At 32.6% G+C, this 11,374-nt stretch overlaps 1 protein-coding gene across 1 annotated transcript; it reads right to left on the minus strand.

Moving 5' to 3' along the window:
* Positions 1–964: 964 nt before the first annotated feature.
* LOC141706160 (tropinone reductase homolog) lies at positions 965–2,466 on the minus strand. The gene is made up of 5 exons (XM_074508979.1): positions 2,334–2,466; positions 2,019–2,226; positions 1,711–1,927; positions 1,404–1,507; positions 965–1,294 (listed from the first exon to the last, which is right to left on the minus strand). Exons 1-5 carry the CDS (start codon positions 2,447–2,449, stop codon positions 1,100–1,102), a joined length of 840 nt encoding a protein of 279 aa, XP_074365080.1. The 5' UTR covers positions 2,450–2,466; the 3' UTR covers positions 965–1,099.
* Positions 2,467–11,374: the final 8,908 nt, after the last annotated feature.

An 11,374-nucleotide genomic window follows, 5' to 3' on the forward strand; every position in this document is an offset into this window, starting at 1 on the left:
AACTTTTTTGTTGACAAATATTTTAGATACCGTAATGGAATGATATCAAATAGTGATTTAAGTATTCCTTAAAATTTTCTTTTCATGATTAATTTTTCAAAAAAAAATTATGTACGAATTTTAAATTGTAATCATGCTTTATATATATTTTAATTTAGAAAAACATAATTTTATAAGAATTATGATTTTTTAACAAAAACTCGAAAATATATAAGACTATTATAAAACATTTTTAAGAAATTAAAATATTACAATAATAATAGTTATTATAATTATACTAATAAAATGACATTTTAATATATAACAATTACACACTACATATATATAAACCCAAACGAAGATATGAATGATTCACCCAGAATTTTTTGGATGAATGATTCAGCCTTACCTCAAAGCTTCGGAAAAAGAAATATGGCTGCCAAACAAGCTGATTGTAAGAATCGCTCAACTAAGTTGATTGTAAGAATGGCTCAACTACGAATTCATTCAGGTACATTCACTGGAAAACGAATGAGACCTAAGTATTTAATTTAACAACATTTATTTATTTATTTTAATCTGTATTTAGCACAAATTATTATGAAATATAAATAATAACTTTTCTTAATCAATCTTGTCTCATGCTTTACACCTAATAATTTTCCATTATAGCTAAAACATACATTAAAAGCATCTTCTGGGGCCGGCCCTGGGGGATTTGCAACATTCTCTAGTCCTCAACTTTGTCCTCCTAATTCTTTAGAATAGGAAGCTGTTGCTTTTATTTTTCGATTTCCTTGAATTTAACAAAGTGTCGAAATTTTGTAGTATTGGCCGTTCACTTTCAATTTTTTAATAGTTTCCTGAAGTAATTATCCTTTTCGCAGAATAATGTACTAACTGTAGTAATAACTATTTCATACCAACTCTAGTGGAGTGGTATTGTGGTAGTCTGTACCGGCGAATATTCATAAAAGATGCTACCTTTAAGTGGAAAGCTAGTGAGTAATATTGAGAATTTAAGACATTAAAACAGATACCAAATCATTAAATTGACAAAATGAGGGTGCAGAGATTAGCAGCTATCCACAATAAGGCCCAGGTATATTAGTGTTTTGAACTATGATTCGAGTTTGAAACCACCAGCTGTGTATCCACCATCAACAACAATAACTTGTCCCGTGATGTATGAAGCAGCAGGAAGACAAAGGAATGCCGCTAGAGATGAAATCTCATTTGGTTCCCCTATGGGCTTTAGAGGAGTTCTGTTCATCAACTGTATCATTACTTTGCTGACTGATTCATCAACAATCCCCTGAAATATTGAAATTACAATGTAAATTATTTTAGTATCAGCAGTACTCCAGGTGTACTACCTATAAACATAAGATTTGAGTATTCTTCTTGCTAATAATTAAACATACAGGATTTATGGTAGTTTTGACACCCCATGGTGCCACGGTATTGGTGCGTATATTATCATTCGCCCATTCACATGCCAAGTTCTTTGTAAGTTGATTAATTGCACCTGAAACAAATGTTTCATAATCAGTTTCAACTATATTTTAGGCAGACTTTTGTCAGTTATTTTTGAAATACTTCCAAGTTTTTGAAAGTTGCTGCTTTTCGTAGAAACAACTACCAGCTTAGATATTCATCAAATAGGCCTAATAGCCTATTCTATTTCAATAGGAGCTGCCGAACAAGCACCTAAAGCAAGCGGATATTTACCTTTAGATGCTGCATACACAGAAAGTGCAGGTAAGGCCATAACACCCCCGACGGAAGAAATAAAAACTATACTTCCGTTCCCAGATGCTTTGAGGAGAGGATGTGCAAGTTGGCTCAAATGGTGAGGAGCCTCAAAGTTTGTTCCCATTATATACGAGTAATCTTCAGCTGTATATGCCGTTGCTTTTTTCATTGTTACTGTTCCAGCATTGTTTATCTGCTCTTGTAAAAAATATGGCCCAAACCAATAAGGAATATATTAGCATGCACATAAGATTCACAAACAATCGGGAAAAAAATAAACATACCAGTATATTGAGCTTCCCATCAAAAACAGAAGAGACAGTATTTATCAGTTCCTCTCTCTGTTCTCTTGAAATCAAGTCACATACAGAACCACTGACTTTGTATCCCTTGCCTTCCCATTCTTGTACCTTTTCATTGATCTCGGCTTGGTTTCTCGAGCAGATGTGTATCACAGCACCAAATTCAGCTAGTTCCTCTACTATGGCATACCTAAAATTGAAAAGAAAGCCAACTAGTAACACAGTATCGGCATCGTGTTAAACTATACAAAATTCAAGAACTTTATAATAAATGACTAGAAAGAGTTTAAGTTCGACCCAATGCCTCTGGTACCACCGGTGACAAGAGCAGTCATTCCCTTAAGTGACCATCTACGTTCCCTGCTAGTGTTTGCGTGATCACCTGCAGCCATGGATATAAAAAGTTTGTTCATCCCTATTAAATGTACGATTTATGTCCATGTCTCTAAACAAGTACACTTATATAGTCCACTTGATTATGCGTCATTAGTAAAAGTCCATCTGCAAAACTGTAACAACCGCTTACATGCTGTCTGCTATCAAAAATTTAAACACAATACATTCACTTAGGGTGTATTTTCTCGATAAAAAGTGTGTAAATAAACTTTTAGTTGTCAAACAAGCAGGGTAAGCAGTGCCGATATATCAAGAAGGTTTAAGATTATTATTAAAAGATATCAGCAGCATCTTATTTAGCCGGCCTTGTGAGATTCGCAATGTTCTCCATCTCTTTAATTTGTCCTACTAATATTCTTAATTTAATTTTGTTGTCATTTAGAATATCGATAACAAACAGTCACGCACTCATTCACGAGTTGAGCCGCAAATTAATAGAGCCGAGTCGAGTTCTGTCCGAGCGGAGACAAACTTTATTTACAAACTTTATTTTTTTAAAACGAGCCGAGCCAAGTGAAGTTTAATAACCAAGTCTAAAATTATGTTCACACGGCTCCTTTATAAACAAGACAATCCGGATCCGAAAACGAGTTTGTTCAAGGAGCCGAGTTCGAACAGAGCCGAGTTGTCCATTAATAGTCGGCATATATTTTTCAATAGACCAACCTTAAACTATAATTTATAATTTTACAAGTTGTATTGAGATCAAATAGTAATCTTATCTTTCAATTATATACGCACACTCACACTCACACTCTACACTTATTTCTTAATCTATATCATTCTATTTTTTACTAAGAGTTTTGGGAATATATCCAATTAATTTTAAATTATTAAGACATTTGTAACTTAAGAAATCGTACATTATTTTTTAAACTATCGATGTCGAAATTTAATTATGTTTTGGTATTTTACTTAAATTTGGTTTATGTGAATTACAATTTATTTAATGGTGTTTATGAAAATGTTAAGAATTGGAGATGAAAAGATCATGATAACAATATTTGATAGTTTTCTTACGAAAAGAGTTAGTGTTAAATTTTGAATAGTAAACAAAATTTTTAAATAATTAAAATATTAATAAATGATGAAAAAATGCACTAATAAAATTATTTAATTGATTAATAATAATTTATTATATATATATATACTATTCTATTCTATTAAAGACGAAACAATGAAAGTTTGGTTGGCTGTCGATCTCGTCAACGTAATTATAGTAATATATAAAAATAAATTCTATCATAAATAGATCAATATTTACAATAGAATTATATAAATATAAATAGAATTGCAATATTTTTAATATTCTTGATCAATAAAATAATATATAATATTCACCTAGGTGGGGCCAAATCTAAATTTAATTAGTTAGATTTGGTCGATATACCAAACTATAGATAATTCGTATATTATTGATTTTATTTAAAATTTACCTTTTAATTAAAACATAATTATCTTTGATAAACACACCTATAAATATCAATAAAACTATAATTTTAATAAGTGATATTTTTTTAAAACCAAAATATCACTAACTTATACACGTATATATTTAAAATTATTATGAAATCATAAATAACAATTTCTAATAAATAAATTTCATAGCTTAAAATTTTCACTATAAATTAAATTTAAAATTTAAATAATATTAAAAACAATCCGTGCATCGCACGAATTTTAGGCTAGTATATATATATATATATATATATATATATATATATATATACAAGTGCTGAAAAACAAGCCAATATTAGAATATAAACTACAAACCAATAACAAACACATGTTTAATCCTTTTTTCTCTCCTCCATATACACTATGTATTCATGTATTTATTTTTCTCTTCGTTTTTAAATTGACTTTTCCGTTAATCGGTTACTTTTTTCATAAAATAACTTCACTGTATTTTTCTCCATCTCACACTCATCAATTTGCATAGCATATTTGCTATATTTTGGCGACAAATCAGTATTTAAGCTTATCCAAATCACTAATGTAACACCCCTAAATTCGGGGTCGAAGATGCGGGTTATCACGAGTTCCATTTCAATTAATCAACACTTAATCTTGAATCAACAATTAACTACTGCGTAGTGACCGCACAATACACACACACCACACGTTATACTCTCAGAGATGAAACTGAAAATAGTACAAGTCTTGATCCAGATATTAAAAGTTATTACACCTCAAAAGGATTTCTGAATAAATTTACATCTTCCTTGCCATTATAACAATTCCTAGATATACATAAGTCTAGTACATCAAAAGTTGAAAGCCTAGTTTATTGGTAGTTCCTACCTCGACCAAAGAGGCATCAACGCCTACAAGAAACTACGAAACATTTCCTATCCGTTCATGAATTGGGAGTTTGGTCCTGTCCATCTCATCTAGCTGTTGTTGTGATAGTTAAAAATAAGTAAGGGGAACAACACCACTACAAGGAAAACTGGCTCAGACAAGTGTTTTAACCCGTTATCTGATTCCCTGAAAACCCGTTGTCTATTGAGCCGCCGTCTCTTACATGGATCAGACAACGATTAGAAACAGTTGTGTGAGTCATCGCAGACAACGACCAACTATGAGTCCCCGTTGTATTACGACCAGAACAAACAACGTCTTTCCATAAATTCTGTTGTAAGAAGATTTATTAGACAAGTAATGTTAAAAAGGTTGTGTATGTGGTCACTAAGAGTTTTAGAATAGAACATAACACACAACCCTTATTCAGATATATATATATTGTCCTCTACCTTAACACACAATTCAAACGATAACCACCGTTGTATTACAACCATAACAAACAAGTATTTTCTATATATTCTGTTGTAACAAGTATACTTAGACAAGTTCTCTTGAAAACATTGTGTATGCTCTTACTAAAAGTTTAGGAGTAGAACATAACACACAACCCTTATTATTTATTGTCCTCCACCTTAACACACAATTTTCAAAAGATAAAATTTTATTGTCTTACAACCATACAGACAACCCCTTTATTTTAAATTTGTATTGTTGGAATTGCTTTATACAACATTTTTTTATCACTTGGTATTGTATGATTATGTTTTGCACTTATATTTTAATGTAGAAAGTGTCGTGTGGTCTTCAAGGCATAATTCTTTTTATTCTTAATAGCATTGTTGGACAATGGATAATAGTTAGTTTTGTTCAGACAATGGTTTTTTATTGTGTGAATCTTCTTTTAACAATGTTTAGTTTTAAATAGCATTGTTATATGTTATAAAACATGATGAGCTTGGTCTTTATAAGTGTTGTGTGAGACACAATATAATATGGTTATTGTATAACTTTATTGGCTAAAAGCTCCTCAAACAATGGTTTTTCAAATTAAAATTAAACACAACAACATTATAAAATGAACATGCCATAAAAATTAAAACCCAAACTATCATTCAGATTACAAGCAAATTGTCACCATTACACCAACATTCAACCATCAATCCTTCTATTACACCAACAATCAACCAACCCTCCATTACATGAATCCACTAAACCAATATTTAACCATTGCAACCAAGAACTAACTTATAACCAAGTTTTATCTTAAACAAAACAAGACCATTCAAGTAGAAAGTAAAATATTTTCAGGTGAACATATCCACAAAAACGCTAGTAATTAGAAACAACGTTTAAATAGAGTTAACTACCATGACTAGAACTCCCAAATTTCAACACAAAATATGTTCACAACTCAAAATACCCAGCAACACTGTATGCAAGTTCAAGTGGCATGCTTCTTCATGAAGTACTTTGCCCATTCAGTCTTTATCTCGTTCAGTTCTTTCATGCCATAACTTAGGTTGCTTCTGCGTAACCACTGAAACATGGATGTAAAAATCACATTTATTTACCACAATACACTTGGATATAGAAAAAAGAAAGATAACTATAACATTACCTTCTCATGAAATTTTAATTCCATATCGGCACAAATCTCTTTCATGTAACCCATTATAAACAAACCACAATCTTTGTTCCCAGTTTGGACAGGTACCCCCTGGAGAACATTAAAAACTTTATATATGTCTAGCTACACTATTCTTGTAGAATAGAGAAATTGATAAAATATACTATATTTACCCCCAGATTCTCCCAAGATATTTTCTTCTTTAAGAACTTCTTTGTTTTTTCCTGGTAGAGTTTGATGGCACTACGAAAATATAATATAGATCAATTGTAAGTCATATTTGTATTTAATTATTAAAGTGATTGTAGTTGAAATAAAATTTTAATATTGTACTCACTTGTCAATCACTTCTGTCCATTCTTCAGTTGCAATCATGCGCTTCAATGGGTCGATGTGGTAAACAGTTTGTGAATCTGGATTTACAGCAGTGAGCGTTCAATGATTCCTGATAATTTATGAACAACAAAATTTACAATAACATACAGAGATGATGATATACAAAAAACAATCTTTAAGTAAGGAATATATTATTTATTATAACAGGTACTAACACAGCATTATATGGTAGCAGGAAAATTTGTCCTGGTTTAGCGTTCCTGAATCTGATAGATAAGGATTTTGACCTCTCTCCTGGACTACCACAACCAAGTGCGCCTATCATCCCAGGATCAACAAACGTTATCATGTCAACCATCTTGCGCTTTTTCAAATTCTCTTGCAATAAACTGTTAAAAATTGGAGATACAGATTATGAAAAATTCAAAAAAAAAACTCAATAAGTATTCATAAAGGCAACAAAACTTTAGAAAAATGCTTACTTGATAAAAATGCAAATGGTGGACCCTGATATCTCGCCCCCAAAGCACAAAGCGTGTACATCTGATAAAAACAGCGCCTTCTTAGCGGTTACTCCAAAAGCTTCTTGGCATAGATAAAAAGAGTTTACTTGTCCATCAGCTAAGGCAATTTTTGCCCAAAGCCACAGACGTTTCAAAACAGGGGGATAATTCGCACCCATGTCCAATACATACTCTGGTTCCGGGACACAATCTTTTACCTTCTTCCATTTTTTCCCAGTAGTTTTCTTGCCTCCCTGAATTGAAAATATAAAAAGAAAATAGAGAATGCAAAGTTAAAGAAAGTTGACATGTTAAGTAATTGAAAATCTAAATTATGTTTTTATTCTTTACTTTTAAAAAACAACATAAGTTTCAAAAGAATTATAATATAAACAGATTTAATTCATTAATACGTAACAAATTAAAAATTGCATCATTATTAATTTAATTATCAAACCTATTTCCAACATTTTAACAAAAATAAATATGTGACAACCACCACAAAATCAACACTGAAATAAGGGGAAAAAATTATTATATATAAAACTGAACCAAACAATTATTCAACCTAAACATGAGAAACAATATCGCAAAAACTTACCTATATATAGACCCGATATTGTAAAAATTAGATTACTAAGTTTAAAAATATACTTGCATATATATATAGAGAAAATTTAACCTTTGGACTTCCTTTCACTGCAGCGGCGCTTGTCTTCACTTCCATTATGAGGTTTCTCGGCCATGCAATATATGTTCCCACAACTTGTTCCACCGTCACGATCTCATCTTGGATTGGAAAGGGGATCTTTTCAGATCCTTGGAGTACACGAGTGATTGAGACCCGTACATTTTCTTTTTCCAGTTGTTTCCCATGAAGAACCTGACACTTAGTATCAACTATTGCATAAGCAACGATATTTGTCGGGGAGCCAATTGCTAATTCCCACTCTGTGCATCCTTTAACCTCCAACACCTCCTTATTATTAGGTTCCAGACACACATCCTCAACCAACATTTGATTATCCTCAACATCAACAACCTTGAGAGCCTCGCCATGTTCCTGAATATGTTCTTCGCCATCCACCAAAGGTTTCTCCTGAATATGTTCTTCAATATGTGTTTCCTTACCGATACCCACATTTTGAATGAGATCCAGTTTTTTCTTTACACCTTGTAAATCAAAGTCCTTCAGAATGTCATGTGCTCCCTTGGAACAACTTCCTTGTTGAGATCCAATATTTGGACTTAACCCAGTTTCAATAAGCTTCCCTCCTATACCAGCTTTCAGCTTTTGAAACTCTGCAGCCCAAAAGGCATCTCGCTTTTCAACTATCCTTTCTGTCTCTTCTTTCATAAATTTCTGAATACCCTCTTGAATCCTCTCCTCTATTGTTCTACATATCTTCTTCTGCCTTGGAAGATGAAAGTATGTAGACTGCTTCACAAAGCGCCCTTGTCCACACACCCGTCCTCTGTGTTCAGGGCTACCAAGCACCTTGGTCAAGATATCATCACTGCCTTCCACAGTCACCTCCCCTTCACTAACTCTTTGTTTCATTTTCCCCTAAAAATTTGATAAATAATAGAAGTAATTAACCAACAAAACAGATATTTGGTGATAAAAGAATATATTAACAACAAAAATAAAAACTTACAATCGCCTGAGCAATTTCTTTAACTGCTTCTGACTTGAAGTTTCCATCTTTATCTTTCCTTGAACGAATCCAGCTATCTGATCTATCTATCTCCATTTCAGGGTCAGCTTGAGTCTCCATCTGTATGAACATGTTTAAAATATTATACAATAAAATCGAAATAAAAGAATTGAAAAAAATTATATGATGTACGAGTGAAAGAAATATGTTTCATGATAACTAACCATTTCATGCTCTAGGTTAGAATAGCCCTTTCGAGAAATACAATATGGATATAAATTAAGACTCCTCCTTAGTTTCTGTTTTTCGTGGATGTCCTTGGAGAAAAAAACACATAAATGTTAGCAGCATAGTTTCTTTTGCTATTTACTTATGCTACGTGGGAATTTTATACAATAAAAAAAGATTAAAGAAAAAACTCACTAAAAATTCATCAGTTAGACGGCCTGAAAGAAAAATATCCCAGTGTGCCTTCTCAATAAAGGAGTAGTCAGCCGGAGGAAACTTTAACAACTCAGGTTGATCTTTATTAGGAATGATATATTCAGTTGTTAAACGGCTTTTAAACTCCCTCCATTTCTGGCATGCCGATTGCAGAACAAGCTTTCGTGCTGATGGTGGTACAATGTATGCCATCTACGTACATAAATAAACAATTTTATTATCACATGTGTGTTAACAACAATTGGCAGTCATAATTTAACACAAGTAAAATTCTTAGTTGGTTTTGTAGATGCAACTTCTTTTACCTGCACACAATCCCAAATCTTGTTTTTTCTTTCTACCGGAACACGTAACCAACTGTCATACCATATCGGGGCTTTTGTTCTGGCAAGAACCCCAATATAAGACTGCATTTCTTTAGCAGCATCCCCATATGGCTCACCCTTTTTATTAAATAGCACCTCAAGCTTAATTCCCAGCATCTTACGCCTAACAATCCTATGCATCGTAACTGCTCCGCGTTTTAGAAGCTCAAGTCCCTCTTGTTTGGTTGCTGTTTCTTCCACTCGTTTCCTTTTTTTAGATAATTTGCTTTCTAGATTCTTAGAAATTCCATTCTTCTTTACTGATTCAGGGGATGAATTCCGAAGGCAAGACTCCACTGGCTTTTCCTTCACAGGTTCAGACACCGCCTTGTTCTTTTCTAGCGCCCCTGCCTTTATTTTTAGTTCCTCTGTTTTGTTCTTCATAGGTTCAGGCTGAATCGGCTTGCTCATTTTTCGTTCCTCTGTCTTGTTCTTCACAGGTGTGGACTTAACCGCCTTGCTCATTTTTGGATCCTCTGTCTTTTTCTTTACATCTGCCTTGTTCTTTTTTAGTGCCTTGATAAGGTTTTCACTAGTTCTACGAGGATCGGATTTTGTTTTTCTTGAAGGCGCCATAATTAATCTACACTTAAAACATTAAGTTTAATCTAATTGCTTCAAACAAAGCCAAAAAACTACATGAATATCAGTTGATTACAATTATATTAATGGAGGTTCTAAGGACACTCATGTGGCATCTCTATTAATGCACTTAAAATGTTTTCATTTCTTCTGCATTATGCACATAATACATATTGATAGTTGAGAAGCAATCAAGTATAGGCAAACTCGTGATTCCCCTCAGTAAGACAGTCATACGGCAACACAATCTAACACATCACTTTCCTAAACTTTCACAGCCCAAAAGACATGACATTCAAGGCAAAAAAAATTAAGCCTAATCTACCACTTTCACAACCCAAAAAAAAACATCACTTCAGAGAAATAAACCTAAATCTACAACTTTCACAACCCAAAATATAAACACATTAACTTATTAAATAAACCCTAATCAGATTTCATAATCCCAAAAAACATAACATTCAAGGCATAAAAAATAAACCCAAATCATAAATAAGCCCCAAGTATAAATAAAAAAACATCAGTTATACTACACTACCATCATACCCAAATCACAAAAATAAGTGCATGCATATCAATAACCCAATCGATGTTCAATTTAAAATAAAATATAAACCCAGATCATAAATAAGCCCCAAGTATAAATCAAAAAACATCAGTTATAGTACACTACCTTCATACCTAAATCACAAAAATAAGAGCATGCAAATCAATACCCATATCGATGTTCAATTTAAAGAGAGGGAGAGAGAGGAGGAGAGAGAGAGATAGAGAGATAGAGAGAGAGAGAGGAGGAGGAGAGAGGGAGATTGAACCTGTATCGTGACTTGTGAGAGCTCTGAGAGGAAAGAAAAGAGAAAATGGAGAATGAGAGGGAAGTGGAGTGGGGAGTGAGAAAAGAAGGGGGAAGTGAAATAATTTAACGGCTCAGATGCACTCCAGCTAAACTACTTTAATCCAATGGTATATAATGTTGCCAGCAAAACAAATAAAGTAAAAAGTAAATTAGAAAATGGTATAAAAAATTGTGGGCTGAAATTCAAAAATTTTAAACTCTTGTCTTAAACACATTCAGACAACAGATTTACATAAAATAGTATTGTAAGAAACATAATTACCC

Source organism: Apium graveolens, chromosome 2 (genome assembly GCF_009905375.1).
Source record: "Apium graveolens cultivar Ventura chromosome 2, ASM990537v1, whole genome shotgun sequence".
Taxonomy (NCBI): domain Eukaryota; kingdom Viridiplantae; phylum Streptophyta; class Magnoliopsida; order Apiales; family Apiaceae; genus Apium; species Apium graveolens.